The following is a 19577-nucleotide window of genomic DNA, read 5'->3' on the forward strand; positions in this document are numbered from 1 at the left end:
CGAAGAAACGAACCACGATCTCGCGTAACGAGCCCGGTTCCTGATCGAGCCCCGCCCACCGAATTTCGTCGAGCCACGCGGAAATTCGTTCGATATCTTTGACGCCTTTAATCCCGACCCCGCGTCAAACTCGATTCCCCCACCGATAATCGCGACTCGATTTATAACTAATGCGAGCACCGATAACCATTCAAGTGGAGACACGAAAGGGGGCCGGCTCGAATCGAGCTAGACGCGAACCGAATTATCGAGCGAATGCTCAAAAGTGATCATGGAACAACGACCGACGCGTACGCGTTAAAAGCTGACGCTGTTGTTCGTCTAATAGCGGAGCCCTGCGCTGCCGAATAAATTAATAACAACGCGACTGTATATCGCTCATTGTGCTCTTCTCCTGCGGTGCTAGATGACGCGTGAAATCTTAATTAGCCCCGATACAACCAGCCCGCGTATAGAGTCGTTTGGTTAACGAGTGGAAACGCGTGGCAACGAATTACCTGTTGGATTGGTCTGATAATGGCTTGAATCGCTTCTTTGGGGGTCGATAATTAATGTTCGGTTGATGTGTGTTCTATGGCATTGGTAAAATCGGTGTTGAGAACGTCACCAATTTTGTTATCGCCGTTCTTCGGGCACAATTGATTCAACTGTTTTTATTTTGGGAGATTATTTTTTATTTTACGAAAGTAGTACCCTGAAAGATAATATGCTTACTCTAAAATGTAGAAATTTGTAACAAGAATTGTTTCGAAGGTTTCGGAACTCTATTGATAATTGTAGAGTAAAAACTATATGGCTTGTTTTCTTGCAAAAGTAGAAATTAAAAAGCATTTATCTTATTCTAGGTGTTAGTTTATGTTGTGTATAAATATACGTATCAATTTTAATGATGGAATATTTGAATGTAGAACAATAACTCGTTCGTTTGCAGATAAGTAAAGTATGTTTCATTTTATGGGAGAGATTATGTTTACTTTGTATTTCTTCTAAAAGCAACTAAAGATGTCAAACGAATTATTACTACTTTTTATTTAAATGATATAGCTTTTTGTTTATTTTCTCATACAAGCTTATAATGCCCGTATAGTGAATCACTATACTGTAGATTTTGATGGAAAAAAAATTCCAAATTCATTCTGAGGGGCAGAACTTAAATAAATATGTACAATATTTCTTACTTATTTATTTTCTTTTTCTTACTTTTTATTTTCCTTTTTTCTTTAGTTTCTCATTTCTTTCTTTCTCGTAACTCGAAATGAGTGTAAAAGCATTGTTAAACGTCTCTAATGCCTCCACAGTTTTGTGTCAATAATATAATTTCTGCCATAACTGCATGAAATCAGCAGTCTATTAATTACAGATTGCATAACAGTTGCAGGTGGAAAACAGTGGAATTCCTGGTGTTCTACTGTCAATACTTCGGATTAAAATTTCTACGGGCCGTGTAGACGTTGAGTACCCATTTCAACATTAATGTTAACAAACGAACGAATAATGAGAAAGCACGATCAAGGTTAATACCATCACCGGGACAAAAGTAGGGAAAAAGTGGGCCGGCTAAACAAGCGAAGTGTTTGCTTTTCATTATAACTTGTATGAGATTAACGCTCGCGGCCCGTTCATTTACACCGAACGGGTTTAAATAATACGTAAATTGTCCAACGGCGCTGTTAATATGACGGGCTAATTTTAATCCTCTGTCGACGATGTTCGGCGCGCAACTCCCACCAGCCGCACAACTTCTCGCTCATAATGCAACCGGTGCCGCTGACCGGTTTGTAAAATATAATAAAGTGTTATCGCTCGTTGTTATGCCAGGGCATTACGCGGTTCCCGCGTTCTCTCTCTCTCTCTCTCTCTCTCTCTCTCTCTCTCGATACGTCGAATGTACACAGGATTTCCGACTAACAGCCAGATATTTCAATGACTCAATTTACCGTCGCGAATTAATCCTTTCGACGGCATATTCGATCCCGATAAAAACCGGGCACGATTTATCGCGACAAAAGAGAATCCCTTGTTTTCGACCGTGTAAAATATTTGTAAACGATGATCGACTTTCGCGGCAATATGTTTGCGCACACTTCGACAAGTGCGGATTATTGCACAACAAGTTTTTCCGACGGTTCTGTTCAACTAATTACGGGACAAAACGATGAAATTCTCGACTGAGTTTACTGTTACGTACGAGGTCATACAATTCTATTAGAACACAATCATTTATTACTGGATTGTGGATTTTTATGTATTTGCAAGAATAGTCCTAGTTGCATAGTCCTGATGTGGTCAATATATTTGACCTCGAGGGGTTAACTTTGAGAAAAATTGGCTACTAGCTAGAGGCCGAAATAAGGTACATTTATGCTACCTCGAGATCGCAGTACAGTAAAACCTCGCTCGTTGCCTAGCGATCCCCACCACGAGAAGTTCTGAAACGCGTGGTGGGGGATGCGGTGGTTACGTAGGCGAGCCACGGACCGCGTGAAAGTTGGGGAATACGTCGCGTGATTGGTCAGCTGTTTCGTTGTACAATCAGGACTTCTGCACGCATTTTCGGTCCCGTTTCGTGCAACGAGCGGGGCTCCGGTATATAATTTCCGCGCGACACCTCTCTCAGCGTTTTAATTGCAACATTCACGATCGAATTGCCGCGGAAATGAATAATTCACTGGCAGGGGCGAAGAAAGTGGTGGAAAACGCGAAACAAGCGACTCGGTCAACAAACGCGCGAGGATATATCATTATTCCGAATGGAGAAAGTTCCGTTTACGGCTTTATGGCCGCCGCCTGGAAGGGTTGGTTGAATAGGGAGAAGGGGTCGAGGCGTTCCATAGAGACGGCTGAATGAAAAAGGTAGAGTAGAAATTCCGCCAAAAATATTCTACGACAGCGGGCGCAGTTACTATAAATCGTTGCGTCCTCGTGTTCCATACCCTCGAAACGGCCGACCCCACCCCCAAATAACGAGGCCGGTGTGAATGCGAGTAAAAGGGGTGAGAGCGAGACGTAAAGAGAAGGTAAAGGAACGCAGCCATGCGCGGAAAAAAGAGGAGCCCAGTCGATAAATTACACGTAGAAAAAACCGTACACGATGGTAGAGGTGGGGCGAGTGGGGTGAAAGAGAGTCAGAGAGCTAGGAAGACAGGTGTGGGGGGGGGGGGCAGAAGGGAGAAGAAGAGAAGGAACGGTGGAGAATTGTCGGTTCACGTGGTATAAATGTGGAAGGTCGGCTCGCTTTTTTCCGATTTTTTCCTGACCCCTCTAGAAACCACCTTACACCGGCCGGCATTATCGGGCTGCTCGCTAATATCAGCCGCGCGCGAAAATTTCAGCGAACACCTCGACCAACGCCGGCGAAAGAAAACCGGAAACGGTTTTTGTTCGCCGAGGCTCCGACCCGTGAAGAAGTCCAAGAGATCATGCTGATAGACGCTTTTGTTACAGTTAAAGTTCAGCGATTCGTTCACAATTATTTTCAATACAGTGATTTCTCTTTATATGTCGCCAAGGCCTCGATGATAAACATCGCGGAATTATCCCCACTACCGCGGGTAGGTGTACCCCGTGAGGGGCCTCGGACACAGAGGAGTGTAAACATAACAGGGCTCGGGTATGTCTCCTGTACGATACACGACGCGGAGAAGACCCGTGTTATTTACAGATATCGAGAATTCACTGTATTTTCAATATTTTCAATATTTTCGATTAGTACGATCTTTTTCGGGGCAGCAATAATTACAACTTCGTTGTCTTTTACACTTTATATCCACCCACACTCACCGTAGCGCTTAACCCTCCGACGACCGGGCCTGGGTCTATTCTGACCCAGAACATCAGAATCGTTATTTAATTACTCAGTTTCTGGCGACTACATTAAGAGAACAGCTGAACACGGTTATATCAGGAACAACAGAAAAACTAACGTTGTTTAACAAAAAGTGCCTCCAAAAACGTGTTTTAAAAAATTGGGTAATGAGGCACTAATTTGTCCTAAACAAACTCAATCGCACCTCTTCGTTTCTATTAAAACAATATCGCTTAAATTTCTCTTTCTGATAATATCTTCCAAGTAAATGTAGATTTGTAAGAGATCGTAGATTCTTTATCTTGTAAGAGAAATGTAGATTTCTAAATTTTTTTTCGTTCAATGCGAATTATGTTCGCTCGCTGGCCAGGTCGGCGTAAATCGTCGCTCTTCGAAGGATCGAGCACGTGACGTTCAAGTCGCCAGTGCGGGATACACCGGAGAGAATCTCGGGTATGTCATGGCGGCCATTTGTGAAGGGGGTAGAGGACGCGCAGCGATGCCGGCCCGGAGTAAGGAAATCCAGTGAAAACGAGCGAAGGAGTTACGGACACGCGGCGCGGCGAATATCAGGAGTGATGGCGGAGCCTTCGGTTTCCCCAGCATCCTCTACCTGAGGTCTGCGCGATTCAGATATTTCTTGTTCTCCACGTAAGTTGCGAGGCGCGGTCGCTTTGTGTGCCAGGCACATACGCGTCTTTGCACAGGCCTGTACGTGGCGTGCAAGCTATACCCGCGGACAAAGATAAGGTTGCGTTAAGAAATTGCTTTCCGTGGGACGGAGCCAAACCCGTCGGAACTCTCCTCGCGCGGCAATCTTTTCTTCTTCCTTTGCCTCCTCGTGCCTTATCCCGCACCTCCCCGACACGAGCCCCGTCGTTTGGTTCCACCGTCCGTTTTTCCATCCTCCATCTTCTCCTCTCTTTCATTTCTCTCCCTCTCTCTTTCGTCGCGCTCCGCTACCACTCCCGTTCTTTCGGCTCTTACTTATACCGCTTCAGCATTCGTTTCTGTCCACTTCCTTCTGTCGAGACGCACGCCAACAAAAGGGGAGGGCGAAAGAGTCAAAGAGCCGCAGGGAAAGAACGCGCGAAGCCGTGCACCTCGCTCCTTTGAGCCAACACGCTCCGACCAACCGGCGAGGTGACGACGATCACTTTGTTACGATACCAGCTCCATTCACGCCGCCCACCGTTCCCTTCAACCCCTCTCGTCAGCCACCGCGACCGTCTACAGCCCTAGCCTGGACCTTATTCCGCGGTAGGAAGAGAGATTCTTCTTCGACGAGAGCTTCTGTGGTCTGTCTCGATTTTTTAGGGACCTTCTAGTAGCGATCGAAAGAGCCACGGATCTTCATGACGAACCTCGGGCTTTCGCTTCGGGCTCTTCAACGTGAGCTCCCGCAGTGATCTCCATATTTGAAGAAAAAAAATCTTTTTATGAAATCTATTTAAATATATTCATTTTAGTAGCACTTGGTCGCTACTATTCACCGTTTCAAATTTAGTCTCGTAGGTGTGTTTGTATGTGGGTTACCCTGACCTCGCCGACAATTATTTAACACTGGATTCACGGGACCCGTCAAAATGACGGATTCTAATATTTTTAATTTACATTTTTCATTTAATTTAATATTTAATATTGAGATTGTAAAGATGGGGAATATTTAACAGGTTGATATCTTTGGGTATATGTTATCAAAAAGATTGCTACATGATAAATGCATTCGTGTTATTTTTATAAAGTAATGTAAAATAGTCGTTTTTAGTGCTCCGTGAATCTAGTGTTTAGCGAGAAGTATTTCACCGACACATTTCCTTTATACGTTATAGCGTCGAGTCCTCTGAAGAATAAACACACTTTATGATCGGCGGCGCCGGCCCTCTCGAAGGTCCTAGGCCTCTATCTGTCATCGCGTGTGGCTCCGATGGTAGCAATTGCTTTAGGCGCGGTGACTTGTAAGCGCCGCCGACGTTATGGTTACGAGTTCGATAGCAAAGAGACCCGGCGACTTATTGCCGATTGCCGGCGCGGCCAATGACCCGATGACCCGACACCATGGCGCTGCATGGGGCGTGGACAACGATAGAAGTGTTTTGGACTAAGCCTGGGCAACTGGTGGCTCGCGAGCCACACGCGAGTCTTCTTCCCACTCCTGGGACCCCCCACCATGCTCCTACGGAATGTGGAAGGAGGGAGCGTTGGGTTAGGATCCTATAGGAGGTTGTCTCCAAGAGAGATGAACCTACACACTGTAGTAGGGGGGAACCTACGCACTGGTAGTGGGGGTCGTGAAGCAACGGCGGGGAAGAAGTTGCTCAGGCCTGTCTTCTGGCAGGACTATGATGAACCTCGTGACCAGTGTCGGCAGATCAAGACTTGTCTCCCACTCTCCCTTACCCCTTCCACGTCGCCATTCCCATAATCCCTGGCGGCGAGCATCCCCACATTTCCGCCACGGCTCGGTCACGTGACGCGTCTCGTCTGCGTCCTGCGTGTGTCACAATGTCACGTGACTAATTTGGTAATGACTAAGTGAAGGCTACTGTGTTCCCCTCAATTTCCCAGGTATGACGACACTGAGCAACACTGTTCATAGCACTTACTCTAGGAACTTCGACGAGTACCCGTCAATTAGGTCAAAATGACTGGTTCTAATATTTTTAATTTAAAATTATTGAGATTCTAAGGATGCATACATTAGGAATTATTTTGAGCAAATTTATTTCCCTGGGTATATATTATTTTAAAAATATTGGCAAAAATGTAGATAGCACGTTCTAGTTATTTTTATAGAGTAATGCAAAATACAGTGAATCCTCGATTATTGTCAACAACACGGATCTTGCCAGCGTCGTGTATCGTCCAGGAGACGTAGCCTGGGGATAATTCCGCGACGTTTATCATCCAGGCCTTGGCGACATATGTAGAGAAATCACTGTAGTCAGTTTCAGTGCTCCGTAAACCTAGTGTTAACATACCTAATATATTTGTTAACATACAAATTTCGATCCCAAAAAAAGTTAACTTACTTTCCGAGGTGACTGTCCGTTCAAAATTCACATAGGCATAAAGTGCATACGCGCATAAAGATCCAAAGAGCAATGAGGATATTTTGAGGTTCACGGTTGGCTGAGCAGCGATTGCGTATTTCGAGACTGATCTTCCGAACAAGAGGGCGATTATTGTTCGGAAGAACTCGACGGAACCTAACGATCGGAGCTAGGACGATCGTCTGTTTTTTATTTTTGCTGGCGCGGGCAATTGTCTTTGTGCACCGTCCCATTTCGCGACTTCTATCCAATAAAAAAAAAAAAAACGCGGCGAGATGGGAAGCCCACCCGGTGAAAAGGTCACCGATACATTTTCTGCCCGGCTGTTTTTTCGTCGAGAGCGCATCGTGACGCGATACGGATCAGACGCATTACCGTCACTCGAATCACTCGCGCAGCTCCGCGCGGAATTGCCCGCGTGCGGCTCTCCGCGCGTCATACGTAGACACTCGAGAGCATCGCGCGCTACCGGCATCATTTTGCAATTAAATTTCGATGCGCGAGCAAAGCGACTACTTGAAATAAATTCATCGGAGCGCGCCGCGCCGCTGCCGTCCCCGTCGATGGCTTTTACGCGAGAGATAAAATGAAATATTCCATCCAGATAAGGAGAGATAGCATCGATTGGCCTCCGGGGCGAGCACGGTACACAATGAAAATTACCATTTTACCGGGAATGTTAGTCATAATGCTCGTATATTGTAAATAACATCGGTCAGTTCGTGGATTAACGTTACTTCGAATAATGCTTTTGGGAAATGTTCACTGTACAAAGATTTATAATTCAGAATTTCCTTGTAATTGTGTGATTTTTTGTATATTTACGTGGACGTCATCGAAGCTGGATCGAATTGCTAATCGAAGCCAAGGATTATATTAGATATGCGTGAAATACTGGGTATACTGGAGTGAAATTTTTAAAAACAAATTAAATAAAAAATTTTCTATTTGGCTCCAATTTCCAAATCCTGCTTTCCACAATTTTGCAATGAAATTCTGTCGACTCAGTGTCCCCCGGATACAATTAACGTAAAACAAAATTCATACCGGAGCCAGCGATGCAAACAGAACGAGCGAAATATTATTTAAAATAAATCCAAAAGAGAATTAAATAATTTATTTTCCACGAGGAAGGAGTAGGACGAGCTTCGTTATCCGGACGATTTGTCCGATTTGCGCGAGACTGTCTTACCCTCGCCGCGGAACGGAAGCGGAAATACGAGCGGAATGAGACCCGATAAAAATTGTTCTTGGAAAAAGCCATTCGTAAATGGAATAAATTTCTCGGCATCTCGGAATGCCTCGCGAACCACGAAATGCCGCGAGATGCATGCAAATTCTCCCGGCTCGAAAAATGCTCTTGAAACGCGCGGGGCTTCGAAGAATGCGCCGCTGACATCAAGCAAACACTCTAATGCCTCGATAGGTGAATGTTGCATCGGTGCAACGTAAATGCATCTCGCGGATGACGCGTGCGTCACGTTACTTGGAGAAGTTATGGCTTCCATACTGTATTAACTTGGGCATGATTGCTGCGTCAGAGACACGCCATCTTTACTTCGGCTGCAGCTTGGATCAGTTCAACCTTAGTGCTCAACGACGACGAACTTCAGATTGTATACATGATAAATAGACAGAAATACCATAAAACATGTGCATTTCTATTCAAATGCATTTACCCTTTTCATGGAAAATGTTTAATAATTAATATAGCAAGCTAGAAACGAATTTGAGATTACTTTCGTTTATAATATTCGTTCTGTGTGTTTCTAGTAAATTAAAATTCTTTGTTCATCTACATATACAAATTTTTCAAACACAACGAAACGTCGGTATTAACCAAAGCGGTAGACTTTTATGTTGGCCACCGCGGAATAATGTGGTTATCAAGACGATGCGCGGGCTCGTAAAATTCCGAATACCGGGAGGACGATAATCGAGGAGGAAGGATGCTGGCACCGGATCGTCAGGCAAATCACCTAACGCGTTTCGGAGCCACGGAATGCCTGCGTGAAATTTGTAGCGCAGCGAATGTCGATTATCAATTATTACCGAAGTTCGGGGGGGGGGGGGGGGGCGCAAAGGACGAGGCGGACGTTAGGTGCAGTTACCATTATTTGAATAGTTCACCGATACGATCGTTTCGGCAATGCGCACTGCGGGTATCCGAAGTTTCAACATCCGGATATTGAATATGGTTATACGGAAATTGGGAATATTCCGGATACCACGGTCGCCGTTACTTCGGGCCAGCATCAGATGTTTCGATGACAACAGTGCCTGTGGCCAATTAGTTTTGAATTCCGCGTAAATCAGCCGCAACAGTCTTGCGAGCGGTCGAGTAATTGGAAATAGTCTTAGTTCCCGCGATTCCAGCGTCTATACTGGCCCTTTGAGCCTCGCGGCTCTCATCGTTCATTAGCGCGCACCGGGGCCGCGGAACTTTCAGCATTGACTGTCGCTGGAAAATGCTTCATGAATTTCGGTTCGATAAGCACACTGGGGGAAACAGGCAGTAACTCACAATATCGAAGAAAAGTGAAAATGTATACATTTTTGTGTCTTTCGTTATTCGAGCATAGAAATAGCACAGAAAACTTCTTAACAGTGCATTTTGTCTAAACTGCACACTAAAAAAGTTTGTGTTAACAATCTACAGCTTTTAAAATTTTTTGCAGACGGTCGATCGATTTTTCACTTTTTGAGTTACTAATATCGTGCGCTCTCCTCGAGTGAGACAATACTAAAAATAAAATATTATAATAATAATAATTTGTTTCCATTAATTTCCTGTATAAAACTTCCATTAATATGTTCGTGACACTTTTCCGATCAAAATGAGACTAAACACGACACAATTTGAGTCACAATTATTTGTTTAATTCACGATACAGTAGAACCTCGATTATCCGAACTAATCAGTGGAACACGAGCGTTCGAGTAATAGAACAATCACGGTTCTGGGTTAAATATTTACTGATTTGTACAATAAATCCCGAAAATAGATCGCTTGAGATTTGCCGTATCTAAATTTTGCCTAGTTACGTTTTAACAAAGTTTCATACAAATAATGTATTTAGTATAATAAAGGCTGCATCCAGCAAACAAATTGAGTCGGACAAAATAAGGAATAAACAGATACTTTCTGAAACATTTTTTCCCGTAAACGTACACTTCTCGGCGAAGTGAAACTCAATTCTGCCGGAGCACCTGTAGGAGGCCGTACATCTTCCGCTACTTTGAACAATTTCGAGCCAGCGCTTAAACTAACGCGGCGAACTTCCGCTCGGTATCAGAGATTGTTCTTTCCTCGTAATTGTTCTTTCTGAAATAATAGAATACCGAAGCGGCCATTATAATTTCAGGGCGGGCGTGCTTGCCTGGCCTATTTCGTGAACTGTTAATTAACGAAACCATTGTCAAGCGGTGGTAACTATGAAACGACAAGGGGACGTACTTCGTACAAATATGTACCTTCCTCTTTCCCCAGACAGTCCGGGGTCTGTAACTAACGAATTGACTTCGCACGTATTTCTCTTTCCGCTCCCCTGTCGAGTTCCCCGTGAAAACTGACGGCGGAACAATAGTTTGTATAGGTTTACCCGGCGAACTTAGGGCTCGCCGACCGCGCTAAAGAGAATCGGAGAAATCCTGAATATTAAACGCAACGTAAGAAACTGACTAACAATCTCGAACTTCCACGGATTGCCTTCGTTCCTCGCCGATTGCCCTTAACTCTTCCTACCATCCTCAAATTTGCTCGATAAACCCGCTGAACAATTTTACCACCTCTTCGCGGTTCAATATTAACGCGAAATCTGCTTGTACTTCCGCTTCGTTCCAACCTAACAATTATCGATTAGTGATTCGATCTCTCGCGAAGTTGGTCACGATCTTTCAGAAACTTCTTCTGATTGCTTTAAAAATATCACTCACCGACACATTTAAGCCTCGAATTCTCCAATTAGATAATCGATGCATATAATTTGCATTTATTTATCCACGCATACACTGAATCCGAAAAATTAATTCAACACTGACTTTCCGGCTGTTGAAAAATTCTCGATGTTTGAACCGTGGTAATTTCGTCTGAAAAAATGGTACCCCAATAATTAAAGGTCTGTAGAAACGCTAAAAAAATTCTCTCCCGATTGAATCTACCGTACACTTAAAGATTAAAGCTTCCCCGTTTCTAATGACCATTTAAAAATTGCTCTACGATTTTTTTCGGTCATTTTATCGAACCTTCCTGTTCTATAAAATAGCTAAAAAATGTCGTAGATCAAGTTGGTAAGATCTCGGAAGATATGACCTTAAGATGACCTTCAGCCATACAGATTTGTGGTTATTATGGGTGGCGGAAAGAAATGTGTCACCCTGTATAAAAACTCTGACAGTTGTCTATCCGGTTGCTGGTTTCGCAGTACTATATTCTGTAAGTGTATAATTTACAATGGCGGTCCCGCGAATCGTTGACGTTGTTCGGACGAATTGAATTCCCTTGATATTGTCGATCAATCAGTTATCACGGCCAATTTCAAGGACCGCGGGATCAATTATTCCGTGACATTGACGGAAATGATGGAGAAGTATTGATGTCAGTAGAGGCCGAAACACGCGTGCAGAACACGGAGGACGCGATACGTCCATTCATTTTCTTTCGTTCCGAGTGCACCTGCGCGATGGAAGCGTCACGTCCGTCTCGCCGGGCGTTGTACCGTTGACTACACATCCTGATTCGAAGTGACGTTCTTTTATTTATGCAGAAATATCTGTCGGGGACGCGCACCGCGGATAATACTGTGATTTTCAAATTCGAGGCATCGGCGTGAAACGAAAACGCCCGGACAAAGTGCGCCGACAATGCGCCATGCAACAATGGTGGACATTCGGCGGCGTTTGGAAAAGGGCCCTCGGATTACACGTTTGACAGGATGATTTGTATCGATGTTTTGTAAAAGTGGACGCCTTTGCGCTGTGCCAAAAGATAAAAATCGAAACGCCGCCGCCGAATAAGGGCCGTTGAATACGTTTTCACTTTGCGAAACACAATGGGCCTATTGCCGGCAATCTTGATTTGTGAAGAAAATTGATTACGCAAGGATTAATGGCTCTCCATGGAGACGCCTCCGCACAATCGCTATTGTTTTTTTAAATGGATATTGAAACCTTCACTTTCGGACGGTATCGAGGAGGAATTATAGCTTCGGAAATAGTAACAATGTTGGATCTACAGTGGACCGTTAAGGCACGCTTTGTTGCAGTAGAAATCAGAAAAAAAGTATCGACGGAGAATTCTACAATTTCTTTTCACGAGCAAGTATATTTTTATACAATTTAATCTTGTACCACAGTTACAGAAGGATACCGTTTGTACATAAAACTAATTTCTTTCTTGTAGTTCTTAGTAGTTTCATTAAAATTTGTCCTGGAAGTCTATTGATAAGATTTTTAATAATTGTGCACTACCAAGAAGGAGCTTAAAAACCATCGTCCATGTAACAATCTCGATCAAAATGATTAGATTACGTTACTGGGGGTGAGTCGTTGGTGCACGTTTCAAATTGCTATTGCTGTTGAATGGACTATTAAAAAGCCCTTAGCTATGGATGGTGGGCCATCAAAAATATAAGAGACAATAGACTATGTGCGAATCAAACTGTTGTACTATTACATACACCATGACATAGACGTATAGCAAGCAATTTTCAAGACTAGAACGACTTTCAATTGTTCGTAAATAAATAACAAATTGAAAGAAGGCAATTAAATTGTAAACCAAATACAATATTTACTATTAATTATATTTTTCGTGAAGACTGAAACGTACTTGTAATATTCAGACATTTTAGAATATTTCGGATAAGGAATGAAATAAAGGATATAAACAAAAATAAATGATAGTGTGATTAGCGTAATTGGTCAAATTATTAAAAATTGTTACGACTCACTGTAAAAACCGAGCTATACAGCCAAGAGGTTAAAGGGTCCTGATAAATAAATCGAGCGGAACTAGGACGGAGAATTACGGCGAAAGTTCATATCCAATCTCAGGGAAAAAGTATCGATCGCGCCGAACGATAAACAAGAGAAAAACCGTCGAATGTAAACGCGTTTTACGGACGTCCGCGCGGCACGGCGCAGTTTCGCGATTTGTGGAGCGGCAATTTTTTACGTAATTCCATGTATTTATGTGTGACCATTGTCGTAGGTTACCTGCTGAAAAATTGTCGGCCCTTCGGGCTGGCGCATGCGCACTGGCGACGAAGCGACCGTGATCGAGCTTGGTAGATAGAGAGAGTGAGAGAGAGAAAAAGGAAACTGTTTCCATGAATCGGTCGTTAAAATTAACTCGGTAAGATTCCCGACGTGTTTGCGAACGCGATGGCGTGATCGTTCCCGATCGGGAGCAATTTCGAGTTATGCTCGCCGCTGCGTTGCGCGTAATTGAGTCGTGCTCAACTTTGAAAGACACGAGCCCACGTGTCCGTCCGACTCTGGGATAACGCGTTCTTAAACATCGCGTGATCGAGTAGATTTCCATCCATTGAATCGCGATTTCTGTGACAGCCATTCCCCCCACCCCCACCCCGCGATCATCTTTTTTTCCGCGTCAGCTTTGCCGAGCAATCATAACGCCTCGCCGGCTTGTCAGCTTCTACCGTTTACCGTTATTAGGCTCGAGCGCATTTATTTCTGCGTCACTGCTGTGAAATTTTGATTGCACCACCACTGCGAGATCACGTGACGATTTACTATGCAACGGTAAAGGATTTGTACTTTACTAAACGATTGGTGTATAAAGACGTGTCGGGTGCGTCATCCGTTTCTCGTGCCATTGAAGCAAAATACAGTGAATTCTCGATATATGTCAACAACACGGGTCTTGCCAGCGTCATGTATCGTGTATGTCAGGAGACATACCCGTATTATGTTTACACTCCTCGGCATCCGAGGCCTCTCGAGCTTCGCGGCCACTCACGAGGTATACCCCGCGGTAGTAGGGATAATTCCGCGACGTTTATCATCCAGGCCTTGGTGACATATATAGAGAAATCATTGTAGTGTTTAAGATTGCCAATAAATATTACTAGGAATATGTCTATTGTCATCCCAGCAAGTAGCGTATATGAAAGTTCTTTGTCAAGCTTATACAAATGATACGAGAAACAATAAATGGTACCTTTGGTCACAGTGATTGCTATTTAATTCATATGTCAACGGGTCCATTTTACGAGTATTTCAATGTACTGCTAAGGTTGAATCGTATGGACATGTACAGGGTGATTCACCGAAAATGACCGCTTCAATTATTTTCGTCGTTGACACAACCACTACTAGGATTACCTCTGTGTGATCCTAATAGTGAATGACATGCAAATAAGTTATTGTTACTTTTAACATTTTCGTGAAAAATGTTATTGAATAATGTGACGCAACGCGAAAGTATTCAACAGTGACATTGGAAAAACATTTATAACATTTTAAGAAACGCTTTTATCGGAAAGGGTTAAATAGACAAAAATTGAGAAACCCAAAAGTAAGAATATATCATAGTAATATAGCAATATAGGTTTCTTTCGTTTCTCTGTTCTGTTTCTCAATTTTGGTGAGACTAAAACATAGAAATGGAGACTCACCCTCGATAATAGGTCGTTGCGTCCTGTAGGAAATGTCTGAAAAGAAAAAGGATGAATATTAGTTAAATTAGTCACAGTGTGTACAGTATGAAGAGTTAAGAATTGTTTAATGGGAGACGTTCACCGGAACGAGCATTAACCACCACCTGCTTATGTCATATACTCAACCCTAGAACACTAATTTTCAGTATCAGATGGTCCCGGTTAACGTTTGCATTTTCTTTGCGGGTTTCGATGAACAATTTTTTAATTTACAAAATTATTTCGTTTCAAGTCCTTTGTTCCCTCTTGCTGTAATTAGTATATACGTCATGAACTGTGTACAAATTTTCATTTTTATTGTTGTTACAATATATTTTATTGTTACCAAATACATAAAACGCAACACATTTATTTGTACTTTGGATTCAGGTCATTCAGGACATCTCTGTCTTGACTTATATTGAGAAATGTTCCTCAAAAAATGTATTCACTCTTTCTCATATTTACCAATAAACAACCTGTTCGATTGAACAAGAACAAAAACATCGTACACACAGACAAATGCCCGGCAACAAGAAAGAAGATTAGGTTTAATCCTCCGGTGAAAAGGCGTTCCATTGCAAGATCCAACTACAATTTCGTGTTCGGGCGTTACACTCTCCGGGTCACGAACTTTCGTCGACTTTGTCGCGGGCCCGAGACAACTGTAATTAACGTCTAAGCGCTAATCAGCCCGATCCGAGGTTTCTCGGGACAACGGGACTCAAGGAGGGAAGACTTACGTGAATCGAGGTTAAGGCAGATGGGTCAGGACGGGGCAGGCCGGTTCGGGCCGGGTCGGGCCGGGTCGGGTCGGGTCGGGTCGGGTCGGGGCAATTTCGAGGAGCAAATAACAGGGAAATTCAGGGTCTCCGGAGTTGCGCAACATACTTAGGCACTCCTGACGTTCCTCTCGTGAAACTTTTAATTATCCTTTCCTAGGCTTCCTTTAATGAAGAGGTTCCGCATCCGTTGCGCCTGCACGTATGACGTTGAAAATAATTACAAGTTTCTGGATGAATTCCGTAACAAGGCGAACAGCGACAACGACAACGAATGCTTATGCTGGAGAGCGCTCCCCCGGCCGGTATCAATGTTGTCCTCGTTATAGTACGTATCATAGACACGCGGCGAACAATACTGCGCCGAGCAGAGTTTACGATGGGCCACCGACCATTTTCGTTATTTCCGACTCGGAGGTTTTCACCCGGCCAAGACCCAACAAGTTTCTTCGAATAGAAGGCGCCGGCTTCTACGAAACGTCAACTTTTCTCCGAGAAGGTCGTTGTTATTAGAATACACAATAGGAGAAGACAGAATTATCTGTGCGAAGATCGGAATTCCCGTCCTGACTTCGTAGAGGATGACAGGCGAATAATGGTGCTTTCCACTCGATAGTTTTCCTGGTGTGGAGTCTCCATGTTCACGATGATGATTCTTAAACATTGTTAACGTGGATATTCGACTTCTTTGCTATTTTGGAGATTAGGATATTCTGCGTTTTATTCTTCATTTCTATTTATTGCTTGGAGAGCTTCAGATAATTAATTTTGAGAGTTCAGAGTTTGACATTGTCTCGATAGAACAATTTCTCATTTGACAAAATATTTTACCATTTTTATAGTTCTAGACTTTGCTTACAACTGAAAATTAGCGATGCGTAAATAGTTATGATTTTGTAAAAAAGAATAATGCAACAATAAATCTAGGTTCACGTTAAAGCTTCAACCCCGTTTCACAATAAGTCATACATCTTTCTCCAAGTTCTGAAACATTGGAAAATTTTTGTCGACGACTAAATTTGCAATATACTTCAAAATTGAAACTTCTCCTTTACAACAATCCTGCAAAAATTGGCGTGCGATTTTTTTTCTGTTTTATGAATAAAAAATGGAGAACAAGCTCGATTGTGTAAATCCCCCATGGTGCACCTCATATTCCTGTGAAATTGGCAGTACAATTTTCATTCAAAACTCAATAGAACGCCCGAAAAAATTGCATATGGAGAGTAGATTCAGGAATAAAAAAAGTTTTGTCAGAGTTTTAGAGATGTTTCAACGTGTGCAACAATGGATTGTGAAAATAGAATCTCCTAGCTTTGAAAGGAGTGTTGTATATTTATTGTTGCACGATTCTTCTATACGAAACTATAACGGTTTGAACATCGACGAATTTTCGAAATTCGAAAAATTCGTGTTCAACCACCCTATGAAGTCTCTCTATACGATCGGATCATAATTAATTATTAGACTGCGGATCTTTATGCATTTATAACAAAATCGAGTAGATAAAATTTGAAATTGTAGAAAAATTTTAAATGTCAATATACTATTTCTCGTCTGTTAAAATTAGCAAGTGAGGAAATAGCATTCTACTTAGTTTCTATTTCCTGTAATCTACGCAGACAATTTTTATTTTGCATAAAGATCCGCAGTCTATTAATCATATTCTGTAGCTACCTTTATTCACATGACAGTGTCTGTTGATTAAAGTTTCCTCTCTTTTTACTGCAAAAACTAACTGTCTTATTGTATCTGAAATTGGAATTAAATCTGATTTGTAAAGAAGGATGTTTAAATCACATATACAAGAATATAAAATATTCATTTTAGCAAACTCTTCTAAACAATCACGGAAAACTTTCTCGTATCTCGGTTAGAAGGAAGTATCGAAAATTCTAAAATGAATAACACAATTTTTTCGATTCGAAAAATAAATCTGAATCCGTCCGGCGAACGACAGGATTTTTAATATCGGCCAGAGAAGCGTTTTGCAATAAATCATCGGAGGTTTCGCTGACGGTCGGTGCAACTACCGCGGCAGAACAGCTTGGAATCCGCGCGAATGGAAATATTGTGGTGTACTCGGGGGATGGTAGATATCGTCGACAACTTAATGTTTATCCTATCTCCGACGGGCTCCGCGGCCGAAGAGGAGGGAAAAACAAGAAAGCCGTGTGTACTGGCGACAAATATGTATTTTAGGGCGCCGAGCGTTATTGCGGCGCAGCTGCGAAACCGGCTGAAGCCCTGTTACCGTTGATATGAATTGCAACTAACGTCCGCCGTCGGAACGCAATAATTCTTGCAATTAAATATACGTTACGGCTCGGAGGATTTTTTAAGCATCGCTGTTTTGTTACCGGCTAGCCCGCTTGAATATATTAACGCGGAAATATCGTTCGTTCGCCGGTGTAATTCGTCACGCATATGCATTTACGGTAATCCACACACCGTACCGTCCGTGGGAAAACGATTTTTCGAGAGGGACAAATGCATTTTAAATTTCTGCCGTCGTGTTCGAAACACGGGCGAGCGCTTGCGCCCGCGCGCCGAGGGAAAATGTCGAAAAAAATATCAGAGGTGAGAGACGAATTAATATAAAAATCAATGGCACAGAAATATCCCGTTTAATCCGGCAGGAACCGTCTCGTCGGGAATACCTCGCGGATCTCGCGAAAGACCGCGGGGCCAAGTCCGCTTCGGAAATTACTTGTTGCAATGGCGGTGTAATTACGCCGGTGCAACGATTCATAAGGACTCACGAGCACAATTTTCACATAGGTACACCGGTCCCTTGCGCTAACCCTCGATAACGGTCAAATTTTATCCACCGCCCTGGGAAACCAGGATTTCATTACCACCACGAAATTGTTTCTTAATTAGAGTCGTTCGTCCGCGCGTTGCGGAATCAACCATTTAACCCGTGATTGTCGCTCGGTACGCGCTATACGAGACGTTTCATTATCGCGGGACCTAATTTCGGTGCCTGGATTTTCTGCTTTCAAAATCGTCTGAAAAATTTAGCACACGACGAATTGATAAGAAGCGTGTCCCGATTTGTATCTCTCTCTCTCTCTCTCTCTCTCTCTCTCTATCCTCTCTCATTAGAGAGAGTATCCTCTCTCATTAGACAAAGTGTGTAATAGGCATAGTGGTTTCGCAATGAATATTTCGTGTTTGTTGTTAACGTATATTCACACCTCAACATGTTGAAGATACATTAAGCACGCCAGTTATTATGTCGGTATCAGCTACTTCGTCTGATCATGTCCAACCAATTCTACTTCTTGGAGATATTGTACTAACGCATGAGAACCTGGAGAATTTTCAACGCCGATTTGTTTCTCAAATACGAAATATTGTTTGAAACTATTTCTTCAATCTACAACGGCTGGTAAAATTATTAGGACCACTTTTACCTTTACTTTTCAGAATTTCGTTCGATTTGTTTGAAAATTTGAAAATTCTAAATCTAAAGAGGAGGCATCCATCTGTGTTTTCGTTTGTACATTTTATTTTTTGAATTTTACAACTATAAGTTGGCTGATCAAAAAACAATATATAAAAGTAACTTTTCAAGCACTTAAGAATTTTGATTTTTCAGTTGTGAAAAATAAGAGAATGTGATAATACTTTGCATTATTCAAATAAACCATGATGAACGAAAATTAAAAATGCTTGCCATAATCATTTAACGTTTTAATTGTTAAAATGTTGTCGTCAGTGGTAATAATGACGACACGTGTCACATCGAATATATCATGATTCTAATTTATAAATACTACAGTTTCATTGAAGATAATTATATGTTCAACGGTTACATCCCTGAAATGTAGGTATTCTGTTGGCGTTGTTCTTCACGTGTGCATTTGCAGAACTCCTCATAATTATTTTCATCAGTTTGGACCAACACGTGTACGGAGAAAAATTCCATTGTTTCAAATTTTTAATATCTATTTTCGTCAGGGGTAGTATCTGTCCCGATGGTTCCGCTAAACGTAGGACACGCTCGCGGAACAAATAGCCGGCACACGGAAGTACGTTCCGCGGAACAAGCAATTACATATTTTCCAGACTTTAACGAATGAGCGCAACAACGTTTCGTACGCGGGCTGCGTACAATACCCGGTAACAATTCCTCGTTAAATAACTTTTTAACGAAAGCATTTTCACGAAATATCCCCACTAAATACGAATCATTTTCCCGACTGGATTCGCCGTCGGTGTCGCATCGTATGACGCGTTTCTCCTAACAGGAAATCATCGGGAACAGATA

The 19577-nt window shown here is 42.6% G+C and overlaps 1 protein-coding gene across 1 annotated transcript in view; it reads right to left on the reverse strand.

The window, feature by feature from the left end:
• LOC143353351 (agrin) overlaps positions 1-19577 on the reverse strand; it is a 602368-nt gene that overhangs the window by 432475 nt on the left and 150316 nt on the right. The window contains exon 3 of the mRNA XM_076786600.1: positions 14499-14534. Coding sequence (XP_076642715.1) covers positions 14499-14534 — 36 coding nt within the window. The remainder of the gene's footprint in view (positions 1-14498; positions 14535-19577) is intronic.

Source organism: Halictus rubicundus, chromosome 4 (assembly GCF_050948215.1).
Source record: "Halictus rubicundus isolate RS-2024b chromosome 4, iyHalRubi1_principal, whole genome shotgun sequence".
Lineage (NCBI taxonomy): Eukaryota > Metazoa > Arthropoda > Insecta > Hymenoptera > Halictidae > Halictus > Halictus rubicundus.